Genomic DNA, 22652 nt, shown 5'->3' with positions numbered 1-22652 from the left:
GAAAAGCTTTGAGTTTGATTTTGTGTTTTGCAGGCACTCAGGAGAATATGTCATGATGTTTCTTGTGTTTGTCATGTTAGTATCTCAGTGCTTGTCAATCACCAGTCAACAAGTGTCACCACTGTGAACAACATCCTGCGACCGTTTGAGCCAAAACCTTCGAGAAGTCCCTGCAGCCGCTTCAAAACTCATCACTGAGCTCGATCTCTCTTTTAACACGCTGGAGACAACAATGAAAGATGACTTTCTTTCATATGCTGCTTTGAGGGCTTTGTTCGTGAACAACAACAGAATCAAAACCATCCATGAAGAGACATTTCACCCGCTGATTAATTTGGAGAAACTGGACTTCCACAAACCAGTTGGAGACTTTGTCTTCTGGATGGTTTCAGAACCTGATTTCTCTCCACTATTTCAATCTTTTGGGAAACAAATATACAACACTGTGTCCGGGAAACCTTTTCCTGCCACTGAGGAGCTTGAAGACCCTCCATTTTTGAGGAGCTTTCCTTCAGTCTGTCAGTGAAAGGGATTTTTTTTTTAACCTTGAAACTGCCGTGACCCTGTCCAAAGACCAACTGGCCGGGTCAGTCATGGATATTCACAAATACCCCATAGTACTGGTGGAAAAGAAATATCGGGGGAAAATGCAAAGAGTAACAGCTGCGGTTAGCTGACGGCCATCATACCCCTTAAATCTGAAAACTGATTGGTCGGGGTTTAGTAGCTCAATAGGACAGTATGTAGGCCTGCACACACCACCAACAGGGACACGTGGCGTTTGGGTTGCCCGTTCCAGCAATTCGCTGCACAGAAGATAATGGCATTATGCAACTGGCCCTTTGATCAAATGATGAGAGCTGAGAGTCAAATAGTGCGCCCTGACATAGCACTGACATTTCCACATGTTGTAACGAGTAGGGACAGACCATGTTCAGTGTGTCGAGAGCATAGAGCCGCTGTATCTGTGCGCACCACCATCTTGCATTTTTTGCATGTTTGGATGTGCGCCGATGGTGTGCGTCCAGTGGTGTCAGCTGGTGAACCAGCTGGTCATTCAAAAAGCGCCTTTATGCCCCTCACCATTAATGGAGGTCCCATTTGAGCGCATTGGCATGGACCTCATTTTATCGATGAGAAAAAGAAAGTCTTTAGTTCAGCTGTTGTTAACTGATCTTGACTTTGTTGATTAAACGTTGCAAACCTGCCTTCAGTGTGTCCTGTACATGAGGTCATTTAGTACACCACAGCACGGTGAGTTTTTTGAGCTGATGAAGTTCAGCCAAAACAGGAAACATGCAGCAGGAGACAGTAACTTGTTAAAATGTTATAAAAGGTACAATTAAAGATTTTCACCCTTTAATTGATCCAAGGATAAATGTCTAATTTGGTCAAAATTTTATAAGCCATTTCTGGAGAGACTGCAGTGGAAATGTTGTCACTTTTGGACTTTGCTACCTGCAGCTAAACATTTGCAGCTAAATCATTTATTTAAAAGCAGAAGCTGCAACTGATCGAGGGAATATTTGTCTGAAAACTTAAACTGAACTCCAAGGGTACCATTGCTCCAGCTTACCATCTTTACCTGAGTGAATCAGTTTGTTGAACAATCTAAATGATTCAGAAACTTCTGTGACATCAACTTAACTAAGGCTCATTACAAATTTCACAAAACACTGCTGAATACTTTTAATATTTTTTTATTAGTTATTTTTGTTTTTGTTGTTATTTTGATTTTAATAAAACAAAAAAAATAAAGAATTAAATAATTTCTTTATTTTTTAATTTAATTTATTTTACAAATAAATTAATAATAATATTAATAATAATAACAACAAATTAGTGATGTCAGCGTTAACGTCATTAGTTAAAATGACGTTAACGCTGACAGCACTAATTTGTTGTTCCCAGAGAGCAAGCCAAACACTGGTCCAGAAAAGGACGATCTCTAGTAGTGGTGCACTACTAGTAGATTTTGTTTTAACCTCCTAGGACCTGGTGTCCACATATGTGGACATAACATTTTGGGTTGTCTAGACCAAAATACAAAATTTTGCTCTTCAAAAACCTGATATCCACTTATGAGGGAGGACATTACACTGCCACTGTTCAATCGAAATTTAAAATGAACGTCCTCATATGTGGATCTCATTGTTTTGAGAAACAAAAAAAAGATAGTCCGAATCTGATGTCTTTGTTTTTACATCGATCAGGTCCCAATCAACCCAAATGGCACAGAGAAATTAAAAATGCATGCCATGAAAGAGTTCAGGTCTTAGGATGTTAAAAATGTCCCTGCTGATGAGACCAGTGAATGTGGGGCGACGGTGGCAAGAAAAAACTCCCTCCTGGAGGAAGAAATCTTGGGAGGAACCAGGCTCTCTGGGAGGACCCTTCCTCCTGAGGGCAATACTTACCAGTACTTGTCCTCCAGTGTGCGATGGTGGGCTGGGACGACTGCTTTTCCTTCTCAGCATGATGATGACCTTAACTTCCTTCCTTCCTTCCATTTCCTGTTTCAGAACTGAGAATGAAGACAAAACTGGTTAACAAGGTAACAGGACATTTAAAAATTCTCTCACTTCAGGATGAGATGCTGTGTCTTCTTACGTTTCTCTTGTAAAACAGGATGTAGGCCGAGTGCTGCTGTTCCTCACAAGCTGCAGATCCAGTTGTGTGCAGCACCTGTGCGTCATTATAGGTGAGCCAGCGATCTGATGTCGAGTGCTGACTCTCCTCAGGATGGACAGAACTACAGATGTAGTGTCCTGAAATCACATTAAGACAAATGAATCCAACTTCTGGAAGTCAACTGATTCAAGCAAACAGTGATTTTGACTTAGTGCTTCTTAGAACATCAAAAGCTTTTGTGTGTGAGTCCTTCACTGAAAAGTAGCAAGTTTTCATTTTCTGTTTGTAACAAGTCTGTTGTTTTACCTGACTCTGTGCCTCCATAATGACTGATGATGCTGACAAGACTGTAACAGCCACCACCCTGAGAAGGAACAAATCCAAAGAGTGTTAGTTTCATAAAGTCTCACATCAGTGCCATAATTAAGCTGATTTGCTGAGGCTACGTCCACACGAATGCGTTTTCGTTTGAAAACACATCGTTTTCTCTCCGCTTTGACCTCCCGTCCACACTGAGACGGCGTTTTCCTCAAGGAAAAACACAGCATCTTGAAAACGCTCTCGAAAACGCATACATTTGAAAACGGAGCTGTCCCGTCGCAGTGTGGACACTCGAAAACGCAGACTTTCTAAAACGATGACGCATTTTAGTCATGTGATGCAGTCATGTGAGCAATTAAACAAAGATAGCCGAGTGCATTATACAGCAGTTGTTTTGATTGCTCTCAACTTTGACAGCCCTAAAAAAGATTAATATCAGTTTGTACATGCTCCGGATAGCTTTTCTTCAAATTCTGTAATTCTCACTCACTTTTGCGCATGCGCAGGACTGGAACGTAAGCGTTTTCGGCCGTTTCAATGCAGACGCACAACTATTTGAAAATGACTGAAAACGCTAGTGTGGACACGGAGTTTTCAAATCTATCCGGGCTAGTGTGGACGTAGCCTGAGACGTTCTGCAGTCTGTTTTTACCTGATTGGATGGCACCACCAAGTCCCTCTGCAGCCTGACGGGGTCATCCACCTTCTGAATCTTGTAGGTTTGTGTAAAGCCAAACCTCTTCAGATGCAAGATCAGAACTCTGGCAGAAAAGAAAAAAAACACAAACAAGGTAGAAAATAAGAAGAATGAGTGTCAAACACAAACAGAAGATGGGAGAAAACGACTGCTCAAGTATTGTCTCGAAAAACTCTGATATTTGATGCGCCACAGTTTGGAAACCTGGTCAGTCGATCAATTCTGATGTGACCTTACTCACCTTGGCAGTGTATCAAAAGACGACTTCAGTTCTGAGGCCGTCCCTCCACAATCACAGCGAAATTCTATTTCTTGTTCCTGAACAACAGCACAGAGAAAACAGGCTTTATGGTAGAAAGAAATCTCAACATATGCACACACACATACACACAAACACTAACAAAAAAGGTGTGTTAAGATCGCTGACACTACAACTCTATTGGAATTTGTGATCTTACCTTCAAGTATGTCTCTAACATGTTTATAACGGACCCCTCTGGAACCAGGTCAAGAGACAAGCTGGTGAATTCCTCTTGCTGTGATGATTGGTGACCGCAGCTACACATTTCAGGAGTAACGTAGTTAAAGTAAAGATCAGGTAGGTGGAAAAGAGGTATATGAAAATATTGCAACCAGCTCTGCGTTTCTGAAAGACAGGCTTACCTCTTGCATGTCCTCATGTTTTCCATTTTAAAAATGTGATGGTCTTCTACTGGGCAGGTATAACTTTGGCCCAGCAGAGCTGCGTTCCTCTCCAGGTGAGGTGCGAGCCTTTTGACCTCATTGAGGAACAATGTTAGGAATTCATGAGCGTCCTGAAAGAAAAGCAGAGAGATTTAAAACAGTACACCAAAATCAGAAGGTAAAGCAAAAAACGAAATGTCCAAATAGCTGACGCACTTTCTGTGCACTGCCGGTGTATTCAGGAGCTTGATTGCTGAATGCCTTCTTAAAAGCTCTTAGGTGGTGATCTTTAAGGCCATAATCTGTTGACTCATGACAGTCCCTGACATCAATGAGCCTTCTGTAGAAAGGAAAGGGTAAACAGACATTTCTGCTGTTAGATCTCTTTGTTCTTCAGGTTTTTGAAGAAAGTAGAAGGTTGACGTAGCGCACCTTAAGAGCTGAGCTTCTGGATCTGTGCTCCACAAAACCTCCTGACGCCCGATGTCTCTTATGAACTCCTCAATGTTGAGGAGGCTCTGCAGGCAGGAGTTCATGTAGCAGGTGTTTCCGATGTTTGGAAACCTGACACACACGCACAACGTTTACAGTATCAGTGTAAAAGAATTCATTTTCTCCACTTTGACAAAGTGAGCTTTGGTCTTTGTGCACCACGTGTACTCACCCGAAGCAGTCTGTAGTCTCAGTTTGACTTTCTATTATTTTTCCACCGCATGCTACACTGCTCCAAAAAGGTAAAAACACGAACACAAAATTAGGAAAGATGTCAGGATGCTGAGCAGTGTATGTGCATGTATGCATGAGCTTTGAAGTTGAAACATTTTGGAGGACGTCTTTCTCTTACCTGTTAAACACATGCTCCCACCCACTCTCTTGGTCCAGAAGCTCCATAATCCAAGTGTCCCAACTCAGGTCTGCTGGGATCTTTTCCGTGGTGCTTCTTACCTGATATATATATAGGACATAGCTGTGTGCCTCATTGCTCTTAATTGCTCTCATTTAAATGCTTGATGACAGTGACTCTTTCCATAAAACATACCTTCCCAGATTTAAAAAGAGACCAGCGAGACCTTTTTTGTGTCTTCACAGTGTTGCTCTCTGCCTCTGCATCGCTGTCAGTTTGCTGCAGAGGACGAACAAACATAATGTTATTAAAAAAGTAAAGTCACTTAAAATTAACAAGTACAATTTAAAGAGAATGTGCATTTCATATGTTTTGTGTAAAAGCAAACCGAGGAACAGCAGAAGAAGTGTCTCCATTTTCTCTTCTTTTGACCATTTTCAGGGTTAGCTGGTGTGGCAGCAACAGAAGCATCCGGGATGCTGATGAGGACAAAAGTGTAAATGTTGTGGAAATTTATAAGAAGGAGTACATTTTGCTAATACAGATTGCTAATAAAAATGAATAACTGTAATGGAATACCAACATGAACAAAATCATGTATTTTATACATTTGCACTCTACATTTTCAAACGCTAATCTCTGCATCCATATAAATAATAGACAAGACTAGAAGTAGTAAAAAAGATGCAAATACACAAGGTGGAAGAAAAATGCCAATAAAAGGGAAATAAAAGAGCTCCAACTAAAGCACTGCTATAAATATCTCCAGCAGCATTAAAGAGTGGCGCATTTCTTTACCTCTGATGAGACGTAGAAGGAATTTCCTTCTCTGCCACGTTTTGTTTGTGTAATTTCTGTTTAGAAACAAGAAAACCAACATCAGTAATGGCATAAAACAAACATACCAAGTGGGTCTCTCCATGAAAAGTGTCCAGTTAGAAAATTTGGTATTATTTCATATTATTTATCACTTTAGTGAGCTGTCAGCTCATGAAGCAGATATATAGGAATATCTTTAAATAAAATAAAAACAATTTATTCATGCTTTAAATTGAGTTTTAAAGTTTGTCCTATGAGATACAAAATCCTTCATTTGGTTCTGATCAAAATTCAGTTTTTACAGAAATCATCCATGAAGCTTCAAAAATGCTTATTCACCATAAAAAATATTTAGAGAAACATCCTGCAAGTCTCTTCGAACTTACCTTTCTGTGAAAAAAAAACGTTTAAACATCTTTGAACTTAATTTGAGGACATAGCTGTGTGCTAAATTGCTCTTAATTCTTCTCATTTAACTGTGATGAGTAAATGCTTGATGACAGTGACTCTTTCCATAAAACATACCTTCCAGAATTTAAAAAGAAACCAGCGAGACTTTTTTTGTGTCTTCACAGTGTTGCTCTCTGCCTCTGCATCGCTGTCAGTTTGCTGCAGAGGACGAACAAACATACGTTTATTAAAAAAGTAAAGTCACTTTAAATTAACAAGTGCAATTTAAAGAGAATGTGCATTTCATATGTTTTGTGTAAAAGCAAACCGAGGAACAGCAGAGGTGTCTCCATTTTCTCTTCTTCTTTTGAACATTTTCAGCAACAGAAGCATCCGGGATGCTGATGAGGACAAAAGTGTAAATGTTATTTTTCAAAGTGGAAATTTTTAACAAGAAGTACATGCTGGAGATTGCAAATAAAAATGAATAACTGTAATGGAACAAAATCATGTATTTTGTACATTTACACTCTACATTTTCAAACGCTAATCTCTGAATCAATATAAATTATAGACAAGACTAGAAGTAGTAAAAAAGATGTAAATACAAAACACCAATAAAAGGGAAATAAAAGAGCTCCAACTAAAGCACTGCTATAAATATCTCCAGCAGCATTAAAGAGTGGCGCATTTCTTTACCTCTGATGAGACGTAGAAGGAATTTCCTTCTCTGCCACGTTTTGTTTGTGTGATTTCTGTTTAGAAACAAGAAAACCAACATCAGTAATGGCATAAAACAAAGTATATGGTATGAAAATACAAAATCCTTCATTTGGATTCAAAATTCAGTTTTTACAGAAATCATCCAAGAAGCTTCCTTAAAAGTTTCAAAAATGCTTGTTTACCATAAGAAAATATTCAGAGAAATGTGCTGCGAGTCTCTTCAAACTTACCTTTCTGTGAAAAAGAAGTTTAAACATCTTTGGACTTGATGCGATCGCAGCGAAAATCTCCTCAGCTTTGCAAAAGTTCAACTGAAAACAAGCAGTCAAAGGTTGTATATTTATAAACTTTCAGCATAGAATGTTCATACCCTGAACAGCAAACATCATCATTATGATGTATGGGGCTAATTTGCATATTTTGGAATGTATGCTCATTTGAACTGTGTGGTACTCGTCTCCAAGCAACTGCTACAAAAACAGGTCAAGTCAAGTGGCTTTTATTGTCATTTTAACCACGTGCAGAGGTACTGTACAGAGTGAAATGAGACAGCGTTCCTCCGAGACCCTGGTGCTATATATGACATATACGGACAAACCCAGGACTACATAAAGTGCAGTGTGCATAAACTGCAAAAATAAACAAGACAAAACAGTGCAAAACTAGACAGAACAGGACGATACAGACACAAGACAATGGAAATGTGCAAAATGCTGAGTATTGTGCAAAAGTAACTTGGTGTCTGTATGTATGTGTGTGTGTGTGAGATACTGCAGATAAGTGCTTGGTAGTGACGTGTGTGAAGGTGTGCGTGTGCCAGTGCAGTCACTGAGTGTTCAGGGGTCTGACGGCTTGTGGGAAGAAACTTTTCCGTAGTTTGATAGCGAGGGCCCGGATGTTCTGGGACCTCTTTCCAGAAGGCAGCAGGGTGAAGAGTGTGTTTGAAGGCTGTGTGGGGTCCTCCAGCAAGCGGGTGTTATAAGGAGGGGAGAGGGGCTCCAATGATCTTCTCAGCTGCTCTCACAATCCGTTGTAGGGTACTGCGATCCAATGCGCTGCAGTTACCATACCAGACAGTGATGCAGCTACTTAGGATGCTCTCGTTAGTCCCACTGTAAAAGGTGGTGAGAATGGATGGTGGGAGATGGGCTTTCCTCAGCTTCTGCATGAAGTAGAGACGCTGCTGGGCCTTCTTGGTTATGGAGCTGGTGTTGAGGGAGCAGGAGAGGTTCTCCGCCAGGTGGACACCAAGAAATCTGGTCCTCTTCTTGACGACCTCCACAGAGGATCCATTGATCTTAAGTGGGCAGTGATCCCACTGTGCTCTCCTGAAGTCAACAATCTCTTTTGTTTTGTCCACGTTCAGAGACAGGTTGTTGACTCTACACCTCTACAGATGGCCCGCAGTGCAACCCTTCAGCTTCCTAGTAGATGCACCTATATACAAATTTAAAGACCTAGGAGACTTACGTCTCGTCACAGAGTTGTAGCATTCACAACATTTTCAGAAAACTTGACCTTTGAACTTGAGGTCAAGGTCACTGATATTCAAACTGACCCCAGAACTTTAGTAGATGCACCAATGGCATCAATTCAAAATCCTGCCCCTCGTTCTCGAATTATTGTCTTGACCAAGCTGAGTATACAATTATGAAACAACCATTTCCCATTTTTATTTCACTATCTGTAACTACGACAAATAAACAGTATTTGGGACACAAGTCACTATTAAAGTGGTTAGTGAGACTCCACATCTGATAACAGTATAACACACTGCTTATTTATGTAAAATTGTCATCAATAAATGTGTTCAAAACAGAAGCTACACTGGCTTTAAAAGTTTTTGTTAACTCTGACTACCTGTCTGCTCTTACCTGTTTCTTTTGCTCTCTGCTGTCTTCATCCTCCATCCAACTCTACAGCTATTGTTAGGGATGACATGATGAAACTGAAGGGTGTCTGGGCACTGAAAAAAGAAGAGAGATTGGATTAGGCTGCAGCTGGCGTGCCATTCTCTCACTTCAGGATGAGATGCTGTGTCTTCTTACGTTAATCTCGTAAAACAGGATGTAGGCTGAGTGCTGCTGTTCCTCACAAGCTGCAGATCCAGTTGTGTGCAGCACCTGTGCGTCATTATAGGTGAGCCAAGGATCTGATGTAGAGTGTGGACTCTCCTCAGGATGGACAGAACTACAGATGCAGCAGCTGTTTCCGATGTATGGAAACCTGACACACAAACACAAAGTTTACAGTATCAGTGTAAAATAATTCATTTTGTCCAGGTTGAGAAGGTGAGCTTTGGTCCTTGTGCACCACGTGTACTCACCTGAAGCTGTCTGTAGTCTGAATTTTATTTTCCATTATTTATCCACCGCCCAAATGTTTCACTACGCTACTGCGAAAAGGTAAAAACACAAACACACAATTAGACACTGAGCACTGGATGTGCATGTATGCATGAGCTTTGAAGTTTAAACTTTTTTTTTTTATCATCAACAATTTTTATTTATTTCATTTTAAACTTCAATAACAGAGCTTAAGGATAACTACATAAATAAATAGTTTTAAAAACAAACAAACAAAAACAAAACAACAACAAAACACAACAACAACAAAAAACAAAACAACAACAAAACAAAGGGAAGTTATCCTATTCTTTCTTCGCACACCAATCCCCACACCACCACTCTGTCATTACTCCTCTGTTCTTCAAGTTACAGAAAGCCAGCTTGTAAAGGGGGACCAAATACAATCATATTGAGGCAATTTGTCGAATAAACCATAAGTCACTTTTTCGTAAGACGCCAACTTAGCCATTGTCTTTAGCCACTCTTCATAGGGAGGGGGGTTCTTTTTCCGCCAATGTCTTAGCAGGACCCGTTTGGCCGTAGTAAGAGCCAAAATAATCCATCTTTTTGTATAACTGGAAAAATCTCCATCAGAAAGTTCTGTGGTTATACCAAGTATGGACAGTTTTGGTGAGATACCAAATCTCCTTTTTAAAACACTGAAAATTACCTCCATTATATTTTCCCACCAATCCCGAAGTGCCGAACAGCTCCATAAGATATGTAAAATCGAAGCATTTTGACCATCACATCTCCAACATTCGTCCGTAGAGGCCAGGTTCCATTTATACAATTGTTGCGGTGTTCGATGCCACCTATGGATTATCTTAAGTTGAATAAATCTACTGCCTGTTTCTTTACACATAGTATTAACATTTTGAAAACATGAATCCCATTCAACTGAAGATATGTCCAATGCCATGTCCTGGGCCCAGTAGCCCTTAACTTTAAGGAGAGGGTCAGCTGACCGTTCTTGCAATAAGTGATAAATCTTAGCGTTGGTACCTTTACCCAAGGGTGATCTTGAGAGCAGGACTTCCACAGGGCTGCCCACAGGACAACTCAAGGGGGTTCCCAGCCACTTCGATAATGAACTATGTATTTGGACATATCTCCAGAATTGATTACGCTGCAACTTATATAACTCTACAATTTTATCAAAGCTTAAAAAACATTTAGTCCCACAGTCAAATAAATCTGATACATTAAGGATGCCTGCTTTACGCCACTGTAACCAGTCAACCGATGTCCCTCCAATCAAAATTCTTTTATTACTCCATAAGGTTGCCGAAGGTAATTTAATAAAGTCCCAGCGACCTGCCCTGTGTAATTTAAACCACAATGTCTTTGCAATTATAGGATGGGTAGTTTTATGACTGGTATCAAACAGCTCCCTCCAAGGAGAAATACCGCCATTAACCTCCGTCTCTATATGGGACCAGATGGGTTTAACTGGTGCAGTAGGTAACCAAGCTCTAAGTTGTTTCACGTTCATCACCCAATAATACCATTGGAAATTAGGCAATGAAAAACCTCCTTGTTTTGCACTCGCTTGAAGTTTCTTAATACTTAAACGATGCGGTGAGCTACCCCAAAGAAACTGCCGGATTAAAAAGTCTAGATCTTTGAAATACTTATCTGGAATGTGTAATGGAATATTAGATAAAATATAAAAGATCATGGGTGCAGTCATCATCTTAATACAACTAATTTTACCCCATATTGTGAGACGTACTCTGGACCATCTACCAAATTCCATTTTTATTCTTTCAAACATTGGCTCCATATTTGCTCAAACCATCTTAGTGTAATCCGAGGTAATTTGTATCCCCAAATACCTCAAACCATTCACGGACCACCGAAACTCCCACTGTTTAAATAAAGTATGGGGGCAGTGTCCTGACTTAGGCATTGCCTCTGATTTATCCCAGTTGACGCGATACCCTGAAAGCAGCGTAAAGCTTTCTATACATTCTAATAGGGCTGGAATTGACTTCCCAGGCTGGGTCATGAGTAACAACATATCATCTGCATATAATAGAAGCTTATGTTGACTATTACCCATCGAAATTTCAAATATATTTACAATATTTCTCAGTTTTTGTGCCAAAGGCTCTATAGCAATTACAAAAAGACCGGGGCTAAGGGGACAACCCTGTCTTGTGGATCTCTGTAAAAGGAATAGGTCTGATATGAGCCCATTCGTCAATACTCGCGCTGAAGGCGAATCATATAATATCTTTATCCACCTAATAAAATTGTCACCAAAACCAAACTTTTATAATGTCTTAAACAGATAATCCCACTCAACACAATCAAAAGCTTTTGCAGCATCCAGCGATAGGGCCACTGTTGGATATACTGAATCATATACATAATTTTGCAAATTAACCAACCGCCTAATATTATCTGAACCATAGCGGTTTGGAACAAAACCAGATTGGTCTGCATGAATTATTTTCACCATTACTACTTTTAATCGACCCGCTAAGACCTTTGCCAAGATTTTTTGGTCAGAATTCAGCAAAGATATGGGGCGGTAACCACTTGGGTCTAAAGGGTCTTTCCCAGTTTTAAGAATAAATGTTATAAGTCCAGAGTGCATTGACTGAGGTAATGAGCCTACTTTGAACGCCTCATTATAAACATCGAGCAACAGGGGACTTAACATATCCTCAAATGCTCTATAGAAATCCAATGGTAACCCATCTAATCCTGGAGCTTTATTAAGTGGCATACTGTTAATTGCACGGGTAATCTCCTCCACTGTAATTGGAGCATCTATAATCTGCTGGTCAGTAGTAGAAAGCTGTGGCAGGTTTAAATCAGTAAAGAATGCTTCGAATTTCTGTTCATCTAAACTCCCTTGTGTAGAATAAAGATTATTGTAAAAGGCCCTGAATCCATCATTTATATGTCTAATAGAAGTTGAAATAACCCCATCTGATTGTCGTATGCCTGGGATATGGTTCATACCGTCTTTCTGTTTAAGACGGTATGCTAATAAACGACTCGGCTTTTCTCCCATTTCCCAATATGCTTGATTAATGCGAAATAAAGCGTATTCTGCCTTTCTGTTGTACAGTACATTCAACTTATATTTAACTTTAACGATTTTATTCAACGTAACTCTGTCTTTTGTATGGGAATGTACTGCCTCAAGTGCCTTTAATTTGGCCTCTAACGTAATGATATTCTTGTTAGCTGCCTTCTTTTTAAAGGAAGCGTAAGAAATTATCCTCCCCCTTAAGTATGCCTTCATAGCATCCCACCAAGTAGCCAATGTAGTGTCCTCTCGCTTATTTGTCTGTTTGTAAAATTGTATTTCATCTCTTATCAATTTAATAAACCCAGAGTCTTTAATTAAGGACACATTTAAATGCCATCTGCGGCTTTGAGGAATCTGTAAAATATTTCCAAGACCTAGAAAAATTGGCACATGGTCCGAGATTACTATATTACCAACACTTGAATCTATAGAGTTATTCACTAAGGCTTCAGAAATAAGAAAGTAGTCGATTCTAGTATAAACATTATGAGGCGGAGAGTAAAAGGAATATTCCCTGCCTTCTGGATGCATTGTCCGCCAAATATCATTCAGACCTAAATCTGAGGTCATCTGCCTTATGGCAACTACAGATCTACTCTCTGTGCCTCTCCTAGGAAGTGATCTATCTAGGTCTTGATCCAGTATTTGATTAAAATCTCCTCCTACCACTATTTGTGCACCTTCTAATTCCAAAAGATACTGTGACAGGTTATGAAAAAAGGCGAGTATGTCCGCATTAGGTGCATAGATATTGCATAAAATTATTGGTGTGTCCAGTAGCTGTCCATAAACCAATATAAATCTACCTTCCTTATCTGTTATTAATTTTGTTTCAGTAAAGCTAACTGCTTTATGAATCAGAACCGACACTCCCCTACTTTTACCAGTTCCAGGACTGGAAAAGACTTTACCTACCAAGGAACATTTAAGTTTTAAGGCTTCTGACTTGCACATGTGCATTTCTTGAATAAAGGCTATATCAACTCTTGATAACTTTAGATATGTTAACATTTTCTTCCTCTTAATCCCGTTATTCAACCCCTTAACATTCCAGCTGGCTATTTTGAAATCTGTCTGTCTATCCATCTTATATGTTGTCTCCTTGACCTGGAGACAACATATAAGATGACACCGCCATGGACCTCAACCAGCAGGCTTTGTGTTACCTGTTTCTTTATACAGGAGCATGTAGGGGTGGACTGCCTTTTTATTTGATTACCCTTTTCTCATGTTTTTGTTAGTTAGGGACATTTTGGGGGACGTTATACTCTTACTTGTTAAACACATGCTCCCATCCACTCTCTTGGTCCAGAAGCTCCATAATCCAAGTGTCCCAACTCAGGTCTGATGGCATGTTTTCAGTGGTGTTTTTAACCTCTTGGGAACTTTCACTACATTCCTTACTTGATGCAGAAAGAAGAAACGAGTCAGGGATGCATAGCAAGCACAACAAGACACCAGCAGTCCAGACCTTTCACCAACTGAAGACATTTGCAGAACCATAAAACATGACAGAGAAGAGCTGGGACTATGTGAAAGGGTGAAGTGCTGCAGTAAAGTTGCAATGGTCCTATCTTTTATACAGTCTATGGTTCACTCTATTAAGATGTGATTATTTCCAAGGCCCATTTAGTTTTAGTTAGCTGAAGCTAAACCAGAAGTTAAAACGAGATGGTGAAAAACATTTTTAGTTAATGTTACGACTGTTGTTGTAATGTTGTCTCATATGTAAATCTGAGTGTGCAGGTGCCTTTCCGTGATTGGTGCATCCATGGGACGGCCCATACAGATTGGCTCATGACCTGGAGACAACATATAAGATGACACCGCCATGGACCTCAACCGGCAGGCTTTGTGTTACCTGTTTCTTTATACAGGAGCATGTAGGGGTGGACTGCCTTTTTATTTGATTACCCTTTTCTCATGTTTTTGTTAGTTAGGGAGATAAGACATTGTCATTTGGTTTTATTCTTTTCATAAATAAGTTTTGTACATCCTTTAGATACGGTCCCTTTTGTTTGTTGTTTTGGGGTCCACCCCGAAGCTATAGTTCGCTCCTTTCCTTTGTTAGAATTCAATCACTGTAAATAAATCACCATCAAAATTGTACTGGTTGTGTGATGTGCTGCTTGGGGTCAGACAGGGGTGGATCACCCTTATATTATGGTCTGGCCACCCCTAGAATGGCCATAACACTAACTAAAATGAAAATTAAAACTAGACTTATAACTGGCTGGCTGGTGTCCTTACCAGTGACCTTGGGTCTGAACTGTGGGCTCCTCTTTCCAGGTGTTCGTACTGCCTGAGTGGGACCAAGATGTGCCGTCTTGCCTCTTTTGGGTTTTCTGCATGTTTCTGGCTCAACATGCAAGTATCCACTTCTTGACGTTCGCTGTTGGTTGCAGCCACTTGAGGTTTTTGGGCTCATTTGGGTTCTCAACACTGGGTGACTTTGATGGGAGTGAAAGCATCCTCACAACATAAATCACCACACTACCTGCTTTTGTTTCAGATTTTTTCTTTATCCTTGTTAACATGTTTGGGTACTGGGTTTGCCTGTAATGCATTTTGTGCTCCAAAAGCTGTTATTTTGTGCAGCTGTGCTCCAAAAGCTGTTAGCATGACCTTTCTTATCATTAGATTGTGCCACACCAGCACCTGAGAGAAAAGCTTTGAGTTTGATTTTGTGTTTTGCAGGCACTCAGGAGAATAAGTCATGATGTTTCTTGTGTTTGTCATGTTAGTATCTCAGTGCTTGTCAATCACCAGTCAACAGTGTCACCACTGTGAACAACATCCTGCGACCGTTTGAGCCAAAACCTTCGAGAAGTCCCTGCAGCCGCTTCAAAACTCATCACTGAGCTCGATCTCTCTTTTAACACGCTGGAGACAACAATGAAAGATGACTTTCTTTCATATGCTGCTTTGAGGGCTTAGTTCGTGAACAACAACAGAATCAAAACCATCCATGAAGAGACATTTCACCCGCTGATTAATTTGGAGAAACTGGACTTCCACAAACCAGTTGGAGACTTTGTCTTCTGGATGGTTTCAGAACCTGATTTCTCTCCACTATTTCAATCTTTTGGGAAACAAATATACAACACTGGGTCCGGGAAACCTTTTCCTGCCACTGAGGAGCTTGAAGACCCTCCATTTTTGAGGAGCTTTCCTTCAGTCTGTCAGTGAAAGGGATTTTTTTTTTAACCTTGAAACTGCCGTGACCCTGTCCAAAGACCAACTGGCCGGGTCAGTCATGGATATTCACAAATACCCCATAGTACTGGTGGAAAAGAAATATCGGGGGAAAATGCAAAGAGTAACAGCTGCGGTTAGCTGACGGCCATCATACCCCTTAAATCTGAAAACTGATTGGTCGGGGTTTAGTAGCTCAATAGGACAGTATGTAGGCCTGCACACACCACCAACAGGGACACGTGGCGTTTGGGTTGCCCGTTCCAGCAATTCGCTACACAGAAGATAATGGCATTATGCAACTGGCCCTTTGATCAAATGATGAGAGCTGAGAGTCAAATAGTGCGCCCTGACATAGCACTGACATTTCCACATGTTGTAACGAGTAGGGACAGACCATGTTCAGTGTGTCGAGAGCATAGAGCCGCTGTATCTGTGCGCACCACCATCTTGCATTTTTTGCATGTTTGGATGTGCGCCGATGGTGTGCGTCCAGTGGTGTCAGCTGGTGAACCAGCTGGTCATTCAAAAAGCGCCTTTATGCCCCTCACCATTAATGGAGGTCCCATTTGAGCGCATTGGCATGGACCTCATTTTATCGATGAGAAAAAGAAAGTCTTTAGTTCAGCTGTTGTTAACTGATCTTGACTTTGTTGATTAAACGTTGCAAACCTGCCTTCAGTGTGTCCTGTACATGAGGTCATTTAGTACACCACAGCACGGTGAGTTTTTTGAGCTGATGAAGTTCAGCCAAAACAGGAAACATGCAGCAGGAGACAGTAACTTGTTAAAATGTTATAAAAGGTACAATTAAAGATTTTCACCCTTTAATTGATCCAAGGATAAATGTCTAATTTGGTCAAAATTTTATAAGCCATTTCTGGAGAGACTGCAGTGGAAATGTTGTCACTTTTGGACTTTGCTACCTGCAGCTAAACATTTGCAGCTAAATCATTTATTTAAAAGCAGAAGCTGCAACTGATCGAGGGAATATTTGTCTGAAAACTTAAACTGAACTCCAAGGGTACCATTGCTCCAGCTTACCATCTTTACCTGAGTGAATCAGTTTGTTGAACAATCTAAATGATTCAGAAACTTCTGTGACATCAACTTAACTAAGGCTCATTACAAATTTCACAAAACACTGCTGAATACTTTTAATATTTTTTTATTAGTTATTTTTGTTTTTGTTGTTATTTTGATTTTAATAAAACAAAAAAAATAAAGAATTAAATAATTTCTTTATTTTTTAATTTAATTTATTTTACAAATAAATTAATAATAATATTAATAATAATAACAACAAATTAGTGATGTCAGCGTTAACGTCATTAGTTAAAATGACGTTAACGCTGACAGCACTAATTTGTTGTTCCCAGAGAGCAAGCCAAACACTGGTCCAGAAAAGGACGATCTCTAGTAGTGGTGCACTACTAGTAGATTTTGTTTTAACCTCCTAGGACCTGGTGTCCACATATGTGGACATAACATTTTGGGTTGTCTAGACCAAAATACAAAATTTTGCTCTTCAAAAACCTGATATCCACTTATGAGGGAGGACATTACACTGCCACTGTTCAATCGAAATTTAAAATGAACGTCCTCATATGTGGATCTCATTGTTTTGAGAAACAAAAAAAAGATAGTCCGAATCTGATGTCTTTGTTTTTACATCGATCAGGTCCCAATCAACCCAAATGGCACAGAGAAATTAAAAATGCATGCCATGAAAGAGTTCAGGTCTTAGGATGTTAAAAATGTCCCTGCTGATGAGACCAGTGAATGTGGGGCGACGGTGGCAAGAAAAAACTCCCTCCTGGAGGAAGAAATCTTGGGAGGAACCAGGCTCTCTGGGAGGACCCTTCCTCCTGAGGGCAATACTTACCAGTACTTGTCCTCCAGTGTGCGATGGTGGGCTGGGACGACTGCTTTTCCTTCTCAGCATGATGATGACCTTAACTTCCTTCCTTCCTTCCATTTCCTGTTTCAGAACTGAGAATGAAGACAAAACTGGTTAACAAGGTAACAGGACATTTAAAAATTCTCTCACTTCAGGATGAGATGCTGTGTCTTCTTACGTTTCTCTTGTAAAACAGGATGTAGGCCGAGTGCTGCTGTTCCTCACAAGCTGCAGATCCAGTTGTGTGCAGCACCTGTGCGTCATTATAGGTGAGCCAGCGATCTGATGTCGAGTGCTGACTCTCCTCAGGATGGACAGAACTACAGATGTAGTGTCCTGAAATCACATTAAGACAAATGAATCCAACTTCTGGAAGTCAACTGATTCAAGCAAACAGTGATTTTGACTTAGTGCTTCTTAGAACATCAAAAGCTTTTGTGTGTGAGTCCTTCACTGAAAAGTAGCAAGTTTTCATTTTCTGTTTGTAACAAGTCTGCTGTTTTACCTGACTCTGTGCCTCCATAATGACTGATGATGCTGACAAGACTGTAACAGCCACCACCCTGAGAAGGAACAAATCCAAAGAGTGTTAGTTTCATAAAGTCTCACATCAGTGCCATAATTAAGCTGATTTGCTGAGGCTACGTCCACACGAATGCGTTTTCGTTTGAAAACACATCGTTTTCTCTCCGCTTTGACCTCCCGTCCACACTGAGACGGCGTTTTCCTCAAGGAAAAACACAGCATCTTGAAAACGCTCTCGAAAACGCATACATTTGAAAACGGAGCTGTCCCGTCGCAGTGTGGACACTCGAAAACGCAGACTTTCTAAAACGATGACGCATTTTAGTCATGTGATGCAGTCATGTGAGCAATTAAACAAAGATAGCCGAGTGCATTATACAGCAGTTGTTTTGATTGCTCTCAACTTTGACAGCCCTAAAAAAGATTAATATCAGTTTGTACATGCTCCGGATAGCTTTTCTTCAAATTCTGTAATTCTCACTCACTTTTGCGCATGCGCAGGACTGGAACGTAAGCGTTTTCGGCCGTTTCAATGCAGACGCACAACTATTTGAAAATGACTGAAAACGCTAGTGTGGACACGGAGTTTTCAAATCTATCCGGGCTAGTGTGGACGTAGCCTGAGACGTTCTGCAGTCTGTTTTTACCTGATTGGATGGCACCACCAAGTCCCTCTGCAGCCTGACGGGGTCATCCACCTTCTGAATCTTGTAGGTTTGTGTAAAGCCAAACCTCTTCAGATGCAAGATCAGAACTCTGGCAGAAAAGAAAAAAACACACAAACAAGGTAGAAAATAAGAAGAATGAGTGTCAAACACAAACAGAAGATGGGAGAAAACGACTGCTCAAGTATTGTCTCGAAAAACTCTGATATTTGATGCGCCACAGTTTGGAAACCTGGTCAGTCGATCAATTCTGATGTGACCTTACTCACCTTGGCAGTGTATCAAAAGACGACTTCAGTTCTGAGGCCGTCCCTCCACAATCACAGCGAAATTCTATTTCTTGTTCCTGAACAACAGCACAGAGAAAACAGGCTTTATGGTAGAAAGAAATCTCAACATATGCACACACACATACACACAAACACTAACAAAAAAGGTGTGTTAAGATCGCTGACACTACAACTCTATTGGAATTTGTGATCTTACCTTCAAGTATGTCTCTAACATGTTTATAACGGACCCCTCTGGAACCAGGTCAAGAGACAAGCTGGTGAATTCCTCTTGCTGTGATGATTGGTGACCGCAGCTACACATTTCAGGAGTAACGTAGTTAAAGTAAAGATCAGGTAGGTGGAAAAGAGGTATATGAAAATATTGCAACCAGCTCTGCGTTTCTGAAAGACAGGCTTACCTCTTGCATGTCCTCATGTTTTCCATTTTAAAAATGTGATGGTCTTCTACTGGGCAGGTATAACTTTGGCCCAGGAGAGCTGCGTTCCTCTCCAGGTGAGGTGCGAGCCTTTTGACCTCATTGAGGAACAATGTTAGGAATTCATGAGCGTCCTGAAAGAAAAGCAGAGAGATTTAAAACAGTACATCAAAATCAGAAGGTAAAGCAAAAAACGAAATGTCCAAATAGCTGACGCACTTTCTGTGCACTGCCGGTGTATTCAGGAGCTTGATTGCTGAATGCCTTCTTAAAAGCTCTTAGGTGGTGATCTTTAAGGCCATAATCTGTTGACTCATGACAGTCCCTGACATCAATGAGCCTTCTGTAGAAAGGAAAGGGTAAACAGACATTTCTGCTGTTAGATCTCTTTGTTCTTCAGGTTTTTGAAGAAAGTAGAAGGTTGACGTAGCGCACCTTAAGAGCTGAGCTTCTGGATCTGTGCTCCACAAAACCTCCTGACGCCCGATGTCTCTTATGAACTCCTCAATGTTGAGGAGGCTCTGCAGGCAGGAGTTCATGTAGCAGGTGTTTCCGATGTTTGGAAACCTGACACACACGCACAACGTTTACAGTATCAGTGTAAAAGAATTCATTTTCTCCACTTTGACAAAGTGAGCTTTGGTCTTTGTGCACCACGTGTACTCACCCGAAGCAGTCTGTAGTCTCAGTTTGACTTTCTATTATTTTTCCACCGCATGCTACACTGCTCCAAAAAGGTAAAAACACGAACACAAAATTAGGAAAGATGTCAGGATGCTGAGCAGTGTATGTGCATGTATGCATGAGCTTTGAAGTTGAAACATTTTGGAGGACGTCTTTCTCTTACCTGTTAAACACATGCTCCCATCCACTCTCTTGGTCCAGAAGCTCCATAATCCAAGTGTCCCAACTCAGGTCTGCTGGGATCTTTTCCGTGGTGCTTCTTACCTGATATATATATAGGACATAGCTGTGTGCCTCATTGCTCTTAATTGCTCTCATTTAAATGCTTGATGACAGTGACTCTTTCCATAAAACATACCTTCCCGGATTTAAAAAGAGACCAGCGAGACCTTTTTTGTGTCTTCACAGTGTTGCTCTCTGCCTCTGCATCGCTGTCAGTTTGCTGCAGAGGACGAACAAACATAATGTTATTAAAAAAGTAAAGTCACTTAAAATTAACAAGTACAATTTAAAGAGAATGTGCATTTCATATGTTTTGTGTAAAAGCAAACCGAGGAACAGCAGAAGAAGTGTCTCCATTTTCTCTTCTTTTGACCATTTTCAGGGTTAGCTGGTGTGGCAGCAACAGAAGCATCCGGGATGCTGATGAGGACAAAAGTGTAAATGTTGTGGAAATTTATAAGAAGGAGTACATTTTGCTAATACAGATTGCTAATAAAAATGAATAACTGTAATGGAATACCAACATGAACAAAATCATGTATTTTATACATTTACACTCTACATTTTCAAACGCTAATCTCTGCATCCATATAAATAATAGACAAGACTAGAAGTAGTAAAAAAGATGCAAATACACAAGGTGGAAGAAAAATGCCAATAAAAGGGAAATAAAAGAGCTCCAACTAAAGCACTGCTATAAATATCTCCAGCAGCATTAAAGAGTGGCGCATTTCTTTACCTCTGATGAGACGTAGAAGGAATTTCCTTCTCTGCCACGTTTTGTTTGTGTAATTTCTGTTTAGAAACAAGAAAACCAACATCAGTAATGGCATAAAACAAACATACCAAGTGGGTCTCTCCATGAAAAGTGTCCAGTTAGAAAATTTGGTATTATTTCATATTATTTATCACTTTAGTGAGCTGTCAGCTCATGAAGCAGATATATAGGAATATCTTTAAATAAAATAAAAACAATTTATTCATGCTTTAAATTGAGTTTTAAAGTTTGTCCTATGAGATACAAAATCCTTCACTTGGTTCTGATCAAAATTCAGTTTTTACAGAAATCATCCATGAAGCTTCAAAAATGCTTATTCACCATAAAAAATATTTAGAGAAACATCCTGCAAGTCTCTTCGAACTTACCTTTCTGTGAAAAAAAAACGTTTAAACATCTTTGAACTTAATTTGAGGACATAGCTGTGTGCTAAATTGCTCTTAATTCTTCTCATTTAACTGTGATGAGTAAATGCTTGATGACAGTGACTCTTTCCATAAAACATACCTTCCAGAATTTAAAAAGAAACCAGCGAGACTTTTTTTGTGTCTTCACAGTGTTGCTCTCTGCCTCTGCATCGCTGTCAGTTTGCTGCAGAGGACGAACAAACATACGTTTATTAAAAAAGTAAAGTCACTTTAAATTAACAAGTGCAATTTAAAGAGAATGTGCATTTCATATGTTTTGTGTAAAAGCAAACCGAGGAACAGCAGAGGTGTCTCCATTTTCTCTTCTTCTTTTGAACATTTTCAGCAACAGAAGCATCCGGGATGCTGATGAGGACAAAAGTGTAAATGTTATTTTTCAAAGTGGAAATTTTTAACAAGAAGTACACGCTGGAGATTGCAACTAAAAATGAATAACTGTAATGGAACAAAATCATGTATTTTGTACATTTACACTCTACATTTTCAAACGCTAATCTCTGAATCAATATAAATTATAGACAAGACTAGAAGTAGTAAAAAAGATGTAAATACAAAACACCAATAAAAGGGAAATAAAAGAGCTCCAACTAAAGCACTGCTATAAATATCTCCAGCAGCATTAAAGAGTGGCGCATTTCTTTACCTCTGATGAGACGTAGAAGGAATTTCCTTCTCTGCCACGTTTTGTTTGTGTGATTTCTGTTTAGAAACAAGAAAACCAACATCAGTAATGGCATAAAACAAAGTATATGGTATGAAAATACAAAATCCTTCATTTGGATTCAAAATTCAGTTTTTACAGAAATCATCCAAGAAGCTTCCTTAAAAGTTTCAAAAATGCTTGTTTACCATAAGAAAATATTCAGAGAAATGTGCTGCGAGTCTCTTCAAACTTACCTTTCTGTGAAAAAGAAGTTTAAACATCTTTGGACTTGATGCGATCGCAGCGAAAATCTCCTCAGCTTTGCAAAAGTTCAACTGAAAACAAGCAGTCAAAGGTTGTATATTTATAAACTTTCAGCATAGAATGTTCATACCCT

General features: G+C 39.9%; 2 protein-coding genes and 1 long non-coding RNA gene across 3 annotated transcripts; all 3 read right to left on the bottom strand.

Moving 5' to 3' along the window:
* Nucleotides 1-1723: 1723 nt before the first annotated feature.
* On the bottom strand, nt 1724-9368 carry LOC146386125 (ubiquitin carboxyl-terminal hydrolase 46-like). The gene is made up of 20 exons (XM_084932160.1): nt 9158-9368; nt 8984-9075; nt 7340-7420; nt 7086-7141; nt 6715-6787; nt 6522-6605; nt 5976-6031; nt 5566-5656; nt 5373-5456; nt 5178-5278; nt 4998-5054; nt 4766-4897; nt 4550-4673; nt 4313-4464; nt 4108-4207; nt 3891-3967; nt 3605-3713; nt 2938-2995; nt 2611-2768; nt 1724-2524 (listed from the first exon to the last, which is right to left on the bottom strand). Exons 2-20 carry the CDS (start codon nt 9017-9019, stop codon nt 2519-2521), a joined length of 1635 nt encoding a protein of 544 aa, XP_084788286.1. The 5' UTR covers nt 9020-9075; nt 9158-9368; the 3' UTR covers nt 1724-2518.
* A 7529-nt stretch (nt 9369-16897) lies between these two features.
* LOC146386124 (ubiquitin carboxyl-terminal hydrolase 37-like) lies at nt 16898-20474 on the bottom strand. The gene is made up of 11 exons (XM_084932159.1): nt 20348-20474; nt 20168-20224; nt 19936-20067; nt 19720-19843; nt 19483-19634; nt 19278-19377; nt 19061-19137; nt 18774-18882; nt 18107-18164; nt 17780-17937; nt 16898-17693 (listed from the first exon to the last, which is right to left on the bottom strand). The coding sequence occupies exons 1-11, from the start codon at nt 20392-20394 to the stop codon at nt 17688-17690; spliced, it is 1020 nt and encodes a 339-aa protein (XP_084788285.1). The 5' UTR covers nt 20395-20474; the 3' UTR covers nt 16898-17687.
* A 704-nt stretch (nt 20475-21178) lies between these two features.
* LOC146386123 (uncharacterized) lies at nt 21179-22581 on the bottom strand. Its single transcript, XR_014800549.1, has 3 exons — nt 22256-22581; nt 21692-21957; nt 21179-21201 (listed from the first exon to the last, which is right to left on the bottom strand). It is a non-coding gene; the product is annotated as an uncharacterized LOC146386123 (long non-coding RNA).
* Nucleotides 22582-22652: the final 71 nt, after the last annotated feature.

The sequence above is a fragment of the Perissodus microlepis genome, chromosome 6 (assembly GCF_051167445.1).
Source record: "Perissodus microlepis isolate ML-2025 ecotype Zambia chromosome 6, ASM5116744v1, whole genome shotgun sequence".
Lineage (NCBI taxonomy): Eukaryota > Metazoa > Chordata > Actinopteri > Cichliformes > Cichlidae > Perissodus > Perissodus microlepis.
The sequence above is the reverse complement of the archived record's forward strand: the minus strand, read 5'-3'. Positions and strand labels throughout refer to the sequence as shown.